The sequence below is a fragment of the Canis aureus genome, chromosome 29 (genome assembly GCF_053574225.1).
Source record: "Canis aureus isolate CA01 chromosome 29, VMU_Caureus_v.1.0, whole genome shotgun sequence".
Lineage (NCBI taxonomy): Eukaryota > Metazoa > Chordata > Mammalia > Carnivora > Canidae > Canis > Canis aureus.
The window spans coordinates 37,462,111-37,479,572 of NC_135639.1; the positions used below are offsets into that span (position 1 = coordinate 37,462,111).

General features: G+C 38.9%; 1 protein-coding gene across 21 annotated transcripts in view; it reads left to right on the forward strand.

Moving 5' to 3' along the window:
• CSGALNACT2 (chondroitin sulfate N-acetylgalactosaminyltransferase 2) overlaps positions 1-17,462 on the forward strand; it is a 66,888-nt gene that overhangs the window by 45,516 nt on the left and 3,910 nt on the right. For 8 of the 21 annotated variants that reach the window (XR_013368243.1, XM_077878473.1, XM_077878472.1 and 5 more), the window contains 3 exons: positions 209-387; positions 2,203-2,297; positions 13,601-13,682. Coding sequence is in view for 14 of the 21 variants with exons in the window: in XM_077878473.1 (XP_077734599.1) it covers positions 209-387; positions 2,203-2,297; positions 13,601-13,682 (356 nt within the window). In the remaining 7 variants the exon portion in view is untranslated. Of the gene's footprint in view, positions 1-208; positions 390-2,202; positions 2,298-2,426; positions 2,559-5,918; positions 6,007-13,600; positions 13,683-17,462 lie in introns of those variants that run through there. The other 13 variants (XR_013368249.1, XM_077878484.1, XM_077878486.1 and 10 more) reach the window with 9 other exon arrangements.

The following is a 17,462-nucleotide window of genomic DNA, read 5'->3' on the forward strand; positions in this document are numbered from 1 at the left end:
GCTGCCTCAAATATGGACAATTATTGAATATCTGTTCCTGATGATGATCATACATGTGAAGCTGATGATTTCCTTTCCCTGTATGACTGTAGAACCAAAATTTTAAAATACTTGAAGTATAAAACACATTTTGTAAGTTTTGTTGAAAGAACAGAGTTGTTAAACTTTAAGTGGAATTTATCCTTTGTTGTATATGCTTTTCTCCTAGTGAGTCTAATTTTCATAATTACACTTTGGTCTCATTGAATGAAGAATTTAATCGTGGACGAGGACTAAATGTGGGTGCCCGAGCTTGGGACAAAGGAGAGGTCTTGATGTTTTTCTGTGATGTTGATATATATTTCTCAGCCGAATTCCTTAACAGCTGCCGGTTAAATGCTGAGCCAGGTGCGTAGAATGTTGGTAGATGAGCTGAGTGTAGAAATTTAGAACAGTGTCCCATATTTTGAATCAAGTTAATTATGTTTTCTTGGGATGCCTGAGTGGCTCAGTGGTTGAACATCTGCCTTGGGCTCAGGGGGTGATCCTGGGGTCCTGCAACCAAGTCCCATATCGGGCTCCCTGCAGGGAGCCTTCTTCTCCCTCTGCCTGTGTCTCTGCCTCTCTCTCTCTCTCTCTCTCTCTCTCTCTCTCTCTCTGTGTCTCTCATGAATAAATACATGAAATCTTTTTTAAAAAATTAATTATGTTTTCTTAAAGTCATATTTGGCATACTTTAACTGAAGTATTAAGTAGAAAAGTGAAAATTTGCCTCTCTGAAGTTCATACCCTTGTTCTCTTGTGGCCCGGTTCCATTGCCAACATTTGAATCCAAATAAACAAAAGCAAAGAAAATCTTAAGATTGACAAGGAGGAAGGAGCATTTAATCAAAAAAAAAAAAAAAAAAAAAAGAACCAAGCAGACAATGTGGAGATGTGTGAGAGTCAGAAACACTCTACCTCAGACAGGTGGTGCCAAGACAGAGGCACACACACATGAAGAAGCCTAGATATAGATGGTGCTTTTAGTGTCCATACTATGTATGTGGGGATGATTTATTAACTTGGCTTTATGTTATAGGGATTTTTTTGAAAATGTATGAGCAGATGACATTTTTATAAATCAAACCTTACTTTAAATGTGAAAAGGAAGTTTTCACATGTACCCCCCCAAAAAGAAAATCCTCTACTAAATGTTTTTTTGTGTAGAACTATTCATATCATGCAATTATTACCCTGTTAATTATTTTTATTAGGGATAATTGTCAGGAACTCTTTGAGAGCCTAGTGAATAAATGAGAATTAGGTTTACTTTTGTTACACCGGACAGCATGAAGTTCACAATGTGGAATTTGAAGGAAACATATTTGCTCAATGTAAAAGAAATATTTTAATGTCTTAAAAATAGATTTGCCTGTGAGAATTGAGCTCCCCATCCCTCAGTGAGTTTTAACAAAAGTGAGATGAGCATCTAGTAGGGATCTTGTAGTGGGAAGGATGCCACATTGCCACAGGTACTTGACAGTTCCTGAGCACCTCCTATTATCACATCTGATTGAGGCCAGGTTTAGCAAGGGGTTCTCTATAGAGGAGAGATGGGCTCCTGAGTCGTTATAGTCCCCTCAGTGCTGTCAATTTGAATGCTAATGACAAGGCCTTCTACAGAGGCTGTTAGATCAGGTATTTTTAACTCTTCCCAACTTTCCCAAATCTATCTGCACTTCCATATTTTATTTATTCTGTACAAATCTGTTCATAGTATAGTATCCTTTGGATTTACTGTTTCTATGACTTGTTTTGAAGGGTGGATTTAACAGACATTCCTAAGTTCTTGGTGATTGTCAGAGGTTAACCTATGTCTATCACTGCTACTAGATGAAATGATGAGTAATAAATAGCTCACCTATTGAATAACTGAGAGAGCACCTTTGTGTATCTCTCCAAAGTCAAAGGGAGTAAATGTGTGTAACACCCTTTAGTCTGTTTTTTAGTCTATTTTAGGTTATAATTTCGTAGCTTGTCCTACTGATACGTTGTAAAATCATCATTATGTTCATCAAATCAGCATGATGTTTAGTAGCCTGAAAATTGACAAAACAGAATATTGATAAAGTCATATTTATGTGACCAAAGAAAGACTTTAATTAGATAATAACACAATACTAATCAGTCTTTTGTTTTATGACTTTGTTGTGTGATGTAACCATATATTTTAATTTATAGGTAAGAAGGTGTTTTACCCTGTGGTGTTCAGTCTTTATAACCCTGCCATTGTTTATGCCAGTCAGGACATACCACCACCTGTGGAGCAGCAGCTGGTAAGACTCATTGTCAGTTGTGAAAGGCCACTAAGATCCTTGCTAGGTTCCATTATGTTTGTTTCACAAGTAGAAAAGAAAGTTTCAACAGAAAACTGTAGTTAGCTTTTTTTTTTTTTTTTTTTTCAGATTTTATTTATCTGACAGAATACAAGCAGGGGGAGCAGCAGAGAGAAAGGGAGAAGCAGGCTCCCCACTGAGCAAGGAGCCCAATGTGGGGCTCACTCAGCACCCCCAGATCATGACCTGAGCCAAAGGCAGGTATTTAACTGACTAAGCCACCCAGGTGCCCCCAAAAACTGTAATCATTATAAATACATTTCATAGTCTCTTTTACCACCTGATAAGATGCTTTCCCATTTATTGTTTTAGAATTAAATATCATTCTAGAAGGGAAAAGAAGTTGAGGGCACAGAGAAAACTTAATGTTATAGAATATGAAAATTTTAGTCACTTTTGCCAATCTATTTTCAGTAATACTAAAAATAAATTTTACTTTTAAAATATTAACTAGAAATTAAACTACTAAATAAACTAAGAACAATATTCTGTGGGAAATTGCTTAAAAAGTCATGGCGTGGGAATGCCATAGAACAGAACTTATTAATAGAGTTATATAAGCTTTGGGGATGCCTGGATGGCTCAGCGGTTGAGCCCTGCTTTCCTCTCAGGGTGCGATCCTGGAGTTGGGGGATCAAGTCCCACATCAGGCTCCCAAAGAGGAGCCTGCTTCTCCCTCTGCCTATGTCTCTGCCTCTGTGTGTGTGTGTCTCTCATGAATGAATAAATAAAATTTTTAAAAAAAGAATTATATAATTTTTTAAAATTTTAAATAAACATTATGTTAGAATAATTCAGATTTACAGAAAAGTTGGAAAGATAGTATAGAGCGTTCCTGTAGTTCACCCAGTTTTCCCTAAGATTAATATCTTATGTTACAATTTGTCAAAATTAGAAATTAACATTAGGTTATTGTAGATTTAGGATTTCACCAATTTTTCTACTAATGTCTTTTTCCTGTTCAGGTTCCAGTCCAGAATACTATATTGCACTTAGTCTAATCTTTTATTGTTAACATTATATAAAAATGGAAACAAATGAACTAAGTCAATTTAAGATGTTAAAAAAATAACTCTGAGGAAAGAAATACAGATAAGGCAGAAATTAAGGAACCAAAAATAATAGTTTAACTAATATATAGGAGCTTATTCTTTGTGTGCAAAAAATTTTTTTTGATCAAAGTAGGCAGGTTTGGGGTAAAAGGAAAATACAACAACTGAGAGAAATCAATTTTATATGGTAAATTTTAAAAATTCTAAAAAGATTTGAGAATTTATAAACTATTAATATGAGCAGAGTTTGTTAGCATTTTATAAATTGTGTATCTTTCCAAAGTCTTATAAATAAGAGATGGAAGCTCTGAAAAGACTAAGAAACACTTAAAAAATTAGAACAGTTATCAAAAAAATTACCCTCGGGTGCATAGGTATAATGTTTTGCTGGTGATTTTTTTCCAAACTTTTGAAGAACAGGTTAAATTAGTTCCATATGATCTACTTAATAAATTATATGAAGCCAACATTATCCTCAGACCAACACTCTAAAAAGAAGAAAGCGTATTAGCATTGCGGAATGAGAAAAGTGCCTTGGCAGAAGATTTTGAGAAATTCATATAAGATGACAGTAGTTGGCATAGGATTGACAGAGGAGAGAAGAATCTGGAACATGTTCAAGAGAACCCACAATGTGACTTCTCTGTATCCTCTGAGCTCATAGAAGACAGAAAATGATGAGTGCGTATTCTTCTCTAGGCATGTGCTGAACAACAGGCATCACAGAGATTGGACTACAGGCTGTAGCACTGTATATGGTCCCTAGAACAAGAGAGGCAGTGGAGGGTTTTGGGAATATTGAGTTGTAGGATGGATAAGGAGGCCTAGGCTCTGAAAAGGAGCTGTTGTTGGCACATTGTGCCCGAGTCCACATTTGGCCCCTCTTCCACTATTACTGGAGATAGGCCCTTGTAATCCTGGCTAATAGCCGAGGATTATTGAACAATGATTTTTTTCTTTTTAAAGTATGCTCCACACCCCATATGGAGCCCAGCGTGGCACTTAAACTCAAGACCCTGAGATCAAGACCTGAGCTGAGATCAAGAGTTAGACACTTAACCGAGCCACCCGGCACCCCTGAACAATAATTTTTGAAACAAAGATCAGTAGCAGTTAACCTAGAGTAGCCAAACCAACACTATGAAAGAGAAGCACCAAATTTTAATAAACAGAAAAGATAACACATGAGGATATGAATACAGTATGAAAACACTTTTAAGATAAATATGCCTTTAGGGAAAGAAAACATTAAATTCGTAAGACCAGATTTGTTGCTGAAAAAGGTCAGAACTTGGAAATTCTAAAAATCTAAAATTCACTAAATGAGCTGAATAGTGGAATGGTCACAGTTGAAACAAACTTGTAAACTAGAAAACAAGCCACCTGTGCACACGATGACCAAGAGATAATGTGAGAGAAAAAAAGAGAAATGAGAAATTACTCAGTAAGCTCCTATTTAAACTCCTACTAAATAGGAATTCCAGAGGGAGAGAAAAGAGAGAATAGACAATGGAGGAAATAGAAGAAAACTTCAAAAAGCTGAGGAAAGACAAGTCTTCTGGCATTTGAGGACTTGTCTACAAAGGAATAAGAATCGTCATTTGCCTTCTTTTTGGTAATATTGGTGCCAGAAGACAATAAAACAATACCTTGAACATTGTGAGAAAAATAACTTTAATTCTGTAATATCTGACCTGTTTGAGGGCAAAATAGATATTGTTGCATATTCAAGGATTCAAAGTTTACTTCTAACAGACCTCTTCAGCAGATTGAGAAATGGACCTATTTGAAAGAAGACCTGAGAATAAAACAGTAGTCCCCAAAAATAAAACCCCTGTTTTGTTTAACAGTTGTTGATGAAACACGTTAAAAAAAAAAAAAAAAAGAATAGCAATTGGAGATTTAAAATTCAAAGGGTATACACATGTGTATTACCTCACACTTTCCTCTGAGAGGACCTAGAAGCAGTGATACCCCAAGAGTAAGAAGCATGCCCAGGGCAGCCCTGGTGGTACAGCGGTTTGGCACAGCTTGCAGCCTGGGGTGTGATCTTGGAGACCCGGGATCGAGTCCCACATCGGGCTCCCTGCATGGAGCCTGCTTCTGCCTCTGTGTCTCTGCCTCTCTCTCTGTGTCTATGAATAAATAAATACAATTTAAAGAAAAAAGAAAGAGGCGTGCCCAGCTCCCAAATCTTAGTGCAGGGACAGGACATCAAGGAGCCTAAAGCTCCAGAAAGTAAAGTTGAAGATATGTCAAAGGGTCACGAGCTTGAAAGAACTCCCAATGGCAAAGCAGGAACAATTTGAGCAACAAAATAAATAACATAGTATTGGATTGTAACCCCAAGCATAAAATAAATATCCATGAGTCCATACTGATATGATTAGAGAGTGAATAAATAATAAATCAATGGATAGACTGATTAGATAAGATAGATAAGGAAGAAGAGCTCAATTTTCGCTACAGAATTCCAAATAACTTATGTAGATACTTTCTTTTCCATTAGGTGGAGCTAGGTGACTCATGTGAAGAATTGAGTATGGAAAGAACTAACTTTTCAGTGGAGAAACCTGGTAGACACCACCTTAAACCAAGTAATGAAGTTAATATTACCAGTGTTATTTATGCACTCCTGATTTGATGTAGCAAGAAGGGCATTTCACTTCTGTGGCCAAAAAACCTAATCATTAGAAACACTTCAAACCCCACCAGTACTCCTTAAAAGTGTCAACATCAGGGATGCCTAGCTGGCTCAGTTGGAAGAGCATGCAACTCTTAATCTCAGGGTCATGAGTTTGAGCTTCACATCGGTTATAGGGATTACTAAAAATAATAATAATAATAATCGATTTTTTTAAAGTGTCACGATCATCAAAAACAAGGAACACTGAGAAACTGTCACAGTTTCTCAAGGAGACATAACAAATAAATGCAGTATGGTCCCTTGGACTGGATCCTGGAATAGAAAAAGAACATTAAAGGAAAAACTGGTGGAATCCAGTTTAGATCTAAGTCTAAAATTTGGATAATAGTAATGTACCAGTGTTGGATACTTAGTTTTTATAGATATTCCACAACAATGTAAAATAATAACATTTAGAGGAAGTTAAAACTAGGTGAGAAGTATACGAGAACTCTCTTTACTACTTTGCAACTTCTCTGTAACTCTAAAATTACTCCAGAATAAGAAGTTTATTTAAAAAAAAATACTTGATAAACAAAGTGCTAAATGGAGTCAACATGTGAGGGTGAAGAGGAATGTAAAAGCATGCTAATATTCTTGTCCAGTTTGGGAGGATGTGGGAAAAGAATGATTTGAATGTGGGTTAATTCTAGATATTATGCAAAAAAAATAAGTGGTTTTTTTAAAGATTTTATTTATTTATTCATGAGAGACACAGAGAGAGAGAGAGAGAGAGAGGCAGAGACACAGGCAGAGGGAGAAGCAGCCTCCATGCAGGGAGCCCAGTGTGGGGACTCGATCCCAGGACTCCAGGATCATGCCCTGGGCTGAAGACGGCGCTAAACCGCTGAGCCACCCAAGGATTCCAAAAAAAAAAAAAAGTTTAAATACTTCACTTCAAGTTGTAGTTTTACTACTTTGTGACCTTTGCAAGTTACTGTTTCTAAACTTCAGTCTCCCCACTTAAGACAAAAGCTTGTTCTCCTTAATGGTGTAATATTATCTCCTTGATATTAAAAGTAAACCAGAAATACACCAGTAGGAAAAAATGGCTAAAAGACAGTTGGTAATAATTCACAATAAACATTTTTTTAAAGATTTTATTTATTTATTCATGAGAGATACAGAGAGAGAGAGTGAGAGGCAGAGACACAGGCAGAGGGAGAAGCAGGCTCCACGCAGGGAGCCCAACGTGGGACTCGACCCCGGAACTCCAGGATCATGCCCTGGGCTGAAGGCAGGCGCTAAACCGCTGAGCCACCCAGGCTTCCCACAGTAAACATTTTTAAATAACCAACCTTACTAAGAATAAATAAAAACAGCAGTTCAGGGATGCCTGGGTGGCTCAGCAGTTGAGCGCTGCCTTTGGCTCAGGGTGTGATCCCGCAGTCCCAGCATCAGGTCCGCCTCGGGCTCCCCACTGTGAGCCTGCTTCTCCCTCTGCCTCTGTCTCTGCCTCTCTCTCTGTGTCTCTCATGAATAAATAAAATCTTAAAAAAAAAAAAAAAACAGCAGTGCAATACTTTTTTGCTGCTGTAAAATGACTGTTTTTAAAACAGCCATGCAGGTGAGGTTGATGGGGTAGGAGTTCTTCCATTCCTGCTGGTGGTGTAGGAATACAGGCAAGCTTTCTGGGTCAGGAGTTTTCAAACAGTTCCATCCCTCTGATCCAGTAATCTCCACTCCCAGGAGTCTCTCCTGAGGAAACAGAACTGTAGAATAGCAATACATATTGGAAGCAAGCAAAACTCTACTAATAATAAAATAATAAATAAATTAAATAATAAAATAATAAATTGAATTATAATAGTACATAGGGTTGTGCATATGTAGCAAGAGGAAAATCTTCATGAAATATAGAGGAAAATATAAAGTTTAAAAAATGGGAAATTATATATGTGTATTTTAGATGATATTTTCATGCTAATAATAGCTGATTTTTTATGTACCCTTTCCTGTGTGTATAGTACTGTTCTGTTTTTCATGCATGTTAACTCATTTAATCCTCCTTACACCTCTGAGATAGATGCTATTATTACCCCTATTTTACAGATGAGGACACAGCTATATGATGGTTGAGTGCCTGCCCAAATATATAGCTGGCAGGAGTAGGACCAGGAGCCAGGGTAGTGTGTCTCCACTCTTATCAACTGCAAAAACTGCTTCTCATATTAATTCATCCAATAGAATTCAATCTATGCCAGCCACTATTCACTTCTGGAACCCCTAGCACCTAGAACTACACAGACATGGTTATTATTCACAAGAATCTTTATTCTGGTAGGAAGAGACAGAAGATAAAGGCAATTAATAAATACCATGCAGATCATTAAAACAGGCTGAGTTGTGAAAAGTGATTAGGTGTTTCTGTGGTATGTTTAGTCAGAAAGGCCTTTCTGAGATGAGACTGTTGGAGAGGCCATCCAAATAACAGGAAAGAACCTGCTACTTAGTGATGGGAAAGGGAGTTCCAGGCAGAAGGAACAGCTAATGGGTTTCCTAAGGTGGCTAGAGCATAGTAGGCAACAGGACACAAAGCTGGGCCAGTCATGTAGAGCTATAAGGAGTTTAAGTTTAGGCTAAGTGTGATAGAAAGCCTAAGGGTTTTGATTCTGTGGGGAATGTATGGTGTATGGCTCCAGTTGCAAATAGCCAGTTAGGCTTTTGCAGTGCACCAGGGAGGTGACAGTGGCTTGGTAAGGATGGTAATTGTGGAGAAAGGTTTGGGTATGATTTGGCTGACAGAACTTGCTGGTGGATTAGATGTAAGGAGTGAGAAAAAGACAATAGCAGAAGGAGAGATCAGGGATTTAACCTGAGTATGGTAGGTGTATATTTTGTTTATTAGACCTCAAGGGAAAGTGTCAAGTTGCCACATGGACTTGTGAACCTGGCAGCCTGTGAGGGGCTGGAAGCTGGAGATGTATGTTATGTGTGGATAGCTGCATCCTCCATGTGCCCAGTAGAGGGACAGATAAAAATGCAATAAAATATTAACAGTTGGGGATTACAGACAGTGGAAATATGTTGGTTCAAAAACTAAAACCAGTGACTCCTTTCCCCAAGTATGATAATATTTGGGGATTTTTTTTTTTTAAAGAAACTAAGTTATAAAGGAAGCCATAGTATCTGTAAAATGAGAATTGTTATGGGGTAGAAGTGTCAAAGTGGATATTTTGTTTTATTTGTGGGGCTAGGGGCTGGGGGGTGTTAATATTTGTGTCAGGATTATGTTTTGACTAAGGAAATAAGAATATTGGAACCTGGTTTTGCCACAGAAATTATGCCTCTATAAATTAATTTTTTCATTTGAGAAATGTTTATTAAAAGCCTGCCATGTGCGTTGCACTGTTCTAGGTGCTGTGGATATAGCAGTGATCAAAATCAACAAAAAGTCCCAGCCATCCAGGAACTTTACATTCTAGAAGAGGCAGAAGCCCTCCCTCTGCAAAAAAAAAAAAAAAAAAAAAAAAAAAGGAAAGAAAATACATACCTCACTTATTAGCTCCAACTTAAGCTGAGTCCTCAGTGCTGCCTTATTCTGTTTCCAGCCAACTCCTTTACATATAGCAGCTTTTTCAGACTCTCCCCCACTCCCCTCAAGATTTGCCTCCTCTGCAGTCCTGTATATTCCCTTCATTCCTGCTATCTGCACTAATTTCCATGTGTCTATCTTACAGATCACTCACATTCATTATGTCCAGAACCCAGCTCTACATCTTTTAGCTCTGGGCTGGCCCTTTCCCCAGTATCCCCACTCTTGGGAAATGGCACTACCACACACCCATTATTCAGGACAGCAGCCTGCTGTCACCTTTAGTTGATTGTTCACTTTCACCCCAACTTCTGCCCATTCAGTCACTGATAACTTGTTCTCAATCTTTTTTTTACCTCCATGCAATTTTTCCTTTCTGAACATATCATGATAGTCTAAACCATTAGGTTTCCATTCCCAGATTATAACTGTTACCTCCTTTTTTTTTTAAAGATTTATGTATTCATTCATGAAAGACACAGAGAGAGGCAGAGACGTAGGCAGAGGGAGAAGCAGGCTCCCTGAAGGGAGCCCAGTACGGGACTCAATCCCAGATCTCGGGATCACACCCTGAGCCGAAGACAGACGCTCAACTACTGAGCCACCCAGGCATCCCTATAACTCAGCATCCCTTCTTGTCCCCTCTTATATCTCTTCTCTGTACTCTAGCCAGAGTGATCTTTCAAAAATGTCATCTGATGACATGACTTCTTCTGCTCTGACTCTTCAGAGAATTCCCGTTGTTAATGGGATAAAGCCAAAATATGTGACCAGGTATCACATTCTCTCTGTTATGGCCCAATGGGTCCCTTAAAGCAGGGGTTAGGAGTCTACAACCTGCTGGCCAAAACAGCTTACTGCCTAGTTTTCTATGGCCCATGAATGAAGAATGGTTAAAAAATATTTTCAAAATAATATTTCATGGCACATTAAAATGATATGAAATAAAAATTTCAGTGGCCATAAATATAATTTATTGGATCACAGCATGCTCATTTGATTACTTATTGTCAGCTTTCACACTGTAGTGGCTAAGTTGAATAGTTATGACGGACATTATGTTCTTCAGAGCCTAAGATATTTACTGCCTATTTTACAGAAGTTTGCTGAGCTCTGGTCTACATTTGTGCACACCTATACTTCTGTCTCTAACGTGGTCCCTTCATTCACGGCGCTCTCTCCAATCTCCAGCTCTTTGCACAACCTGTTCTTTTGTCTAGAGCTTTCCCCCAGCACATCTTTCACTTGACTTACTCCTCTCTATCTCAGACCCTAGGTTCAACTTCATTTTTTTTGAGGAAGCTGTCTCAGGACCTTGCACTTGGATGAGTTGCCTCTCTCCTTTCTGTCATCCTCATGTCCACATCCTCACATCCCTCCTTATCCAACCCCCAACTCCATAGTCATTATCCACAGCTTCCTTGCTATACTCACCTTCATCCCTCACCCTGCCCAGTGTTTTCTCTTACAACCCCACAACCCCAGCCTGGTTAAGGGCAACTCTTACCCAGGCCCCTAGCAGTGGAATGGGGAAGGTAAGAAACACACCGCATCACTATAGGACCACTGCTTTTAAATACATGACCACAGGCCTCAGGGTTCTGCAGCTGCCCTGACGTCCTGAGCCTGACCATAGTCTACCCACTGTCCATCCCTGCAAGCCAGCCATGATGTCCTCCTTTTTAAAAAAAAAAAAAAAAAGATTTTATTTATTTATTCATGAGAGACACACACACAGAGAGAGAGAGGCACAGAGACACAGGCAGAGGGAGAAACAGGCTCCATGCAGAGAGTCTAACGTGGGACTCAATCCCGACTCTCCAGGATCACGCCCTGGGCTGAAGGCGGCACTAAACTGCTGAGCCACCCAGGCTGCCCGATGTTCTCCTTCTCATGTCTCCCAGCACCCCTCACCACTCCTCGCTCTCTGCACACCTTGCTTCATCTTTCATCAGCCTCTCTCCATTCACAGTGGAGGAATTGTACATGTAAGGCCACCCTGTCCTATTCTCTTGAACTAGAGCTCATCTCGTGCCTGAACAAGGACTCACCTCCAGCCATTCTTCACACTCTCCTATCCTAATGTTATGCTTCTTCTAGATTATTACCATATGCATACAAAAATACTGTAATCCCAGTTATCTTTTAAAAATGCTAATAGCCCTTTCTTGTCCACAGGACTTCATTCCTCTGCCTTTGCCCTACTCATTCCCTTCATAGCCATCATACATGTTACCCTCTTTGTCTGGAATGATCTCCTTTAGATATTTCACAGCTCACTTCAGTATTTCATTAGGGTCCCTACTCAAATATTATCTTCTCAGAGAGGCCCCTATGGCCATTATATCTAAACTAGGCTTTCTCTTTCTCATGCTCTCCCCTTGTCCTGCTACATTTTTTCTTCCTAGCATGTATTACCACCTAAGATATATATTTTTTTTATTTCCTATTTTTCCAACAAAACAGAGACTCTGATGGCAGAGACTTTGTCATCTCTATTCATTGCTGTGTCCACCTCCCAGTACTATGTCTGATAGATTAAAATACTTGCTGAATGCATGAATAAATAAAGAATATTTATCAGGCTTCAGCTTTTCTTCCTTGATTCTGGGGTTGCATATCATCAAAGCCCTGATTTTCTTTCTCTGCTTGTACTTCGATGGTGACAGCTTCATTTTAAAGCTGGTTTCCCTTGTAGTGGAAAACTACAAGGAACTGTAGCAGTTCCAAACTTCACATCTACGCCCTACACCAAGAGTTGGCAAACTTACTCTGTACAAAGCCACATAGAAAATATTTTGGCTTTGTGGGCCATATAGCTAAATCCCTGTTGCAACTACTCAACTGTGCTACTGTGCCATGAAAATACACCTAGACAGTTTGTAAACAGATGACTGTAGCTGTATTCCAAAAAAATTATTTTCAAAAACAGGCGGCAGGCCAGATTTACCCTGGAGGGTGTAGTTTACTGACTCCTTCTCTACACCATCCAAAAAAAGCAAATGTCTTTTCTAGTAGCTCTCTCAGAGGAATGAAGGGACTTTGTTTTCCAGAGTTCCCAATTCCCAAACAGCACTCCCCTTTTACCATGTTGTCCTGAATTTTGTCTAACTCCTGTTAGTGAATCAATTCCTATAATAAATGGGTTGACACTGTGCCACTGATATAGAGTCATCATGGCCCAATCTAAAGCTACAGGTGGAAGGAACAAAGCTCATGGGTTACATGGGACCAGGTAATTAGCAGAGCAAAACTGTACATAGTCAGAAAGGGGCAAAAGAATGAAGAAAAACACTAAATAAGGTCTACTATTTAGAAAAAATTAGTGGGGGATCCCTGGGTGGCGCAGTGGTTTGGCGCCTGCCTTTGGCCCAGGGCGCGATCCTGGAGACCCGGGATCGAATCCCACGTCGGGCTCCCGGTGCGTGGAGCCTGCTTCTCCCTCTGCCTGTGTCTCTGACTCTCTCTCTCTCTCTCTGTGACTATCATAAATAAATAAAGAAAAAAAATATTAAAAAAAAGAAAAAATTAGTGTATTACAGTATGTATTTGTGCAACTTCTATTCCCAGAATGGAATGTAAGCTCCTTGAGTTCAGGCACCATACTGTTTATTAGTAACCTTAGCTGGCACCTTGTACAGGGCTTAAATTCAGTTAAATTGAATGTGGCAAGAACCCTTTGCTGATGGAGAATACTGTATTTTTGTTGGTTTTGTAAGGATTTAATCATGTGAATGACTAATGGATCATTTGATCCATTATCAGTCACATAAATGACATGTGAATCATGTGAATTCTAATTTAATCATGTGAATGACTAGTGGATCATGTGATCCATTATCAGTCACATAAATGACAGTCACATAAATTCTTTCCAAATTATTTGGAAAGAATTTTAATTTCTTTCATTGTTGATTGAAACTCCTGATTCTTGAGGGATTAAATTGAATTTCTTTTTTTTTTAATGAAGGTTCACAAAAAGGATTCTGGCTTTTGGCGAGATTTTGGCTTTGGAATGACTTGTCAGTATCGATCAGATTTCCTGACCATAGGTAAGTATACCTTACATTTAAGGATAGGGCTGTATATATTTACTGTAGTACCTTATGGCATTTTTCTAAAAGGTCTCAGAATCGAGTGTTTTCCTATTAAATTATGAATGAGATTAGCTAAAAGAGGCATCTGGAGATGTGAAAAGCAAAAGTAAGTTTATAATTAATGTCTCTAAGTAGCAAAAATGAGATCATAAAATAAAAATGAAATAGAATATTTACTTGTTTCTTTAAATCAAAACACTAGTTTTTAAAAACATCTGTTTGGCTTATTACCAATATTTGCAATTGTTTTGAATATCCTTATGAAAGCTCTCTACCTAACTTTGGTGTTGTGCTCCTGGATTGTTGCATCTGGAAGTAATGTTAGATTATCTAGTCCAAGGGCTTTTGTATTTTTTTATTTAGAGATGAAACCACTTTAATTGTCTATTGATCTATTATGAAAATCCTAGTATTTAAGACAGCCAATCTTTAGCTCTGGTTGAAGTTGGAGTGCGGAACTTGGAGTCAATTGGCTTAGTCATCCACTCCTTGAAGCCAAAGATGACCCTGAAGAATCTGGTCTAAGCCTCCTGCCCTACTTTAGCTTCAGCAAAAAAAAAAATACATTGTCAGAGGACAGTATAAGAAAGCAGGCTGAAACTTGGTTCCACATCTCCTGATCAGTCAGTGGCTGCATTTCCACAGCATATAAGAATATATTTTATATATTTATGCATGAATGTATATGTACATATATAAATACATATATATGTATATATATATACACACAGACACACCTATATAATATACACATGTATATATTTATATATATATATTTATATATTATAATAGAATATATTTTGTGTACTTTTTAGGCCCATCTTACATTCATTTTTATAATCAGCCATTTGTCTTAGAAATTCCTCCACCTGTTATCTCTTTATCATTTTAACATCTGAATCCTAGAAAAATCAGCAAGTAGCAATAAAATGACTATTAAATGAAACTAATGCCCTTTCCCCGGATTCTGGCTCAATAAAACAGCAAGAAAACATCATTGCTTTCTAACCTATGTTATTTCTCACTGCTCCTTATTCATTATTTTCTCCTTATATTCCTATTTGGTATGTACTGGGTATAGCTAATGGTGTCCCACATTTCTCTGAGACTCTCTTCATTTTTCATTTTTTTTCTCTCTTTTTTTCTTTTTCTCTCTCTTTTCTTTGGAATGCATAATCTCAATTGATCTATCTTCAAGTTTACTGATTCTTTGTTCAGATCTATACTGAGCTGCTCTAATGAATTTTTCATTTGTGTCGTCCTTTTTTTTTGTTTTTTTTTTTTTTAAAGATTTTATTTATTCATGACAGACACAGAGAGAGATGCAGAGACACAGGCAGAGGGAGAAGCAGGCTTCATGCAGGGAGCCTGACGTGGGACTCGATCTTGGGTCTCCAGGATCAGACCTTGGGCTGAAGGCGGCACTAAACCGCTGAGCCACCCAGGCTGCCCACGTTGTCCTTTTTTAGCTCCAGAATTTCCATTTGGTTCTTTTTAAATGTATAATTTCTGTCTCTTCATTGATTATCTCTATTTGATAAAACATTGTCGGGATCCCTGGGTGGCGCAGCGGTTTGGCGCCTGCCTTTGGCCCAGGGCGCGATCCTGGAGACCCGGGATCGAATCCCACGTCGGGCTCCCGGTGCATGGAGCCTGCTTCTCCCTCTGCCTGTGTCTCTGCCTCTCTCTCTCTCTCTGTGACTATCATGAATAAATAAATAAAATCTTTAAAAAAAAAAAAAAAAAACATTGTCATCTTTCCTTCTCTAAGCATGATTTCTTTTAATTCTTTGAACATATTTATAATGGTTTTGAAATTTTGTAAAAACTGACATCTGGGCCCTCTCACAGTTTCTATTGCCTACTTTTTTTCTGGTATATGGGTATATATATTTTTCTGTTTCTTTATGTGCCTCGTAATTTCTTTCTTGAAAACTGGACATTTTAGGTAATATATTATGGCAAGCCTGAATATTGATTCCTCTTGATTCCAGGGCTTGTTTTTTGTTGTTTTTTGCTTGTTTATTGACTTGGCTTTACTATTTCAATGAATTTTATCTCCCCATTCCCCAGCAATATGAAGCCTCTCCTGACACTCTTTAGGGCATGTGCACAGTCACCCTGGGATGACATGGATTTAGTAGGGTTCTCTCTCTCTCTCTCTCTCTCTTTCTAAGATTTTATTTACTTATTTGAGAGAAAGAGAGTGAGCAGGAGCAGGGGGAGAGGTACAGGGAGAGGGAGAAGCAGACTCCAACTGAGTGTGAAGCCCAATGCAGAGCTCAATCCCAGGACCCCAAGATCACGACCTGAGCCAAAGTTAGGCACTCAACTGACTGAGCCACCCAGGTGCCCCTAGTAAGGCTGTCTTTTACTGTCTCTGCAGTAACACTCCCACCTGTTAGGCTCCACTCATTGCTCACTGATTGCTCTCTTGTTTTTGACAATGCTCTGGGACATAAATTTTTCCACAGTCTGACCCAATTAAATTGAACCCCTTTTGCAAGATAGTTTTTGAAGCATGTCTTTGAGTTTTGTTCAGACCTCACAAGGGTTCTTCTATTTGTCTCTTTCCCTGTCTCTCTCCAGTAAACTAGCCGGCCTACATTTTTAGTTTATTGCTCTAATGGACCCATCAACCTTCTCTTAATTGCTTACCACCAAATTCTCCATTATTTTCAAGAGCCCCCTTAGGCTTGAACTTCTGCACACTGAAATAAAGTTAGTTCCTTTGGGAAGAGCTTTGAGGCAGTTTGTTCTTATGCAGTGCTTTCTCCCCTGGGAAAAATTGCTGAGCCCTCCTCTGGAGGTGGCGGTGGAGACAATGGCACACTTCTCTCAGAGTGCCACCCCTGTGTTATAAGTAGGACATGGGGTTGGGGGATCAGGAGTCCCACTCCTTCCTTGAAGTGGAGCCTCTACCTTTTGACTCTAGGCTGTATGAGAAAGGGAGCCCCTGGCCTCTCAGCAGCACTTGTTTGGAATTTGGCGTGTCTTTGATTTTAGAGCTTCTGTTCCTTTCTTTCCTCTCCTTCTGGTATTTCCATTACACGTTTGTTATACCTTTTGTATACAATTCTTATAAACTATTCTGATCTGTCCCTCCCCCCCCCCCCCCCCGCCCCCAGTCCTCTTCGTTTTTGCCTTTTCAATTTTGGAAGTTTCTATTGACATATCCTCAAGCTTAGAGACTTTCCTCAGCCAATACAAAGGCATTCTTCCTTTGTTACATTGTTTATCTTTAGCATTTCTTTTTTATTCTTTCATAGAATCTCTCACTCTCTGCTTACATTACCATCTGTTCTTGATTGTTGCCTGCTTTTTCTATTAGAGCCCTTAGCATATCAGTTATAGTTGTTTTAAATTCCCAGGCTGACAATTTCAGTACTCCTGGCTGAATCTGGTTCTGATGCTTGCTCTGTGTCTTCAATCTGTTTTTTGTCTTTTAGTATGCCTCATTTTTCCTTCATTACTGAACATGATGTATTGGGCAAAGGAAACTGCAGTAAACTAGTAATAGGTGGTGAGGTGTGGGGAAAGAGGAAGTATTCTGTAGTCCTGTGATTAGGTCTCAGTTCCTTAGTGAGATTATGTATCTGGACCATTAACTTCATAAGTGTTTCTCAGATACCATCCCCAACCTTAAGTGAGACAGGATGGCTAGAGTGGGCTGCAGTTGGTTATGTCCTTTCCCCAGGTAGGTTTGACTCTAGTAAAATAGTTTCTCCTGAGGCA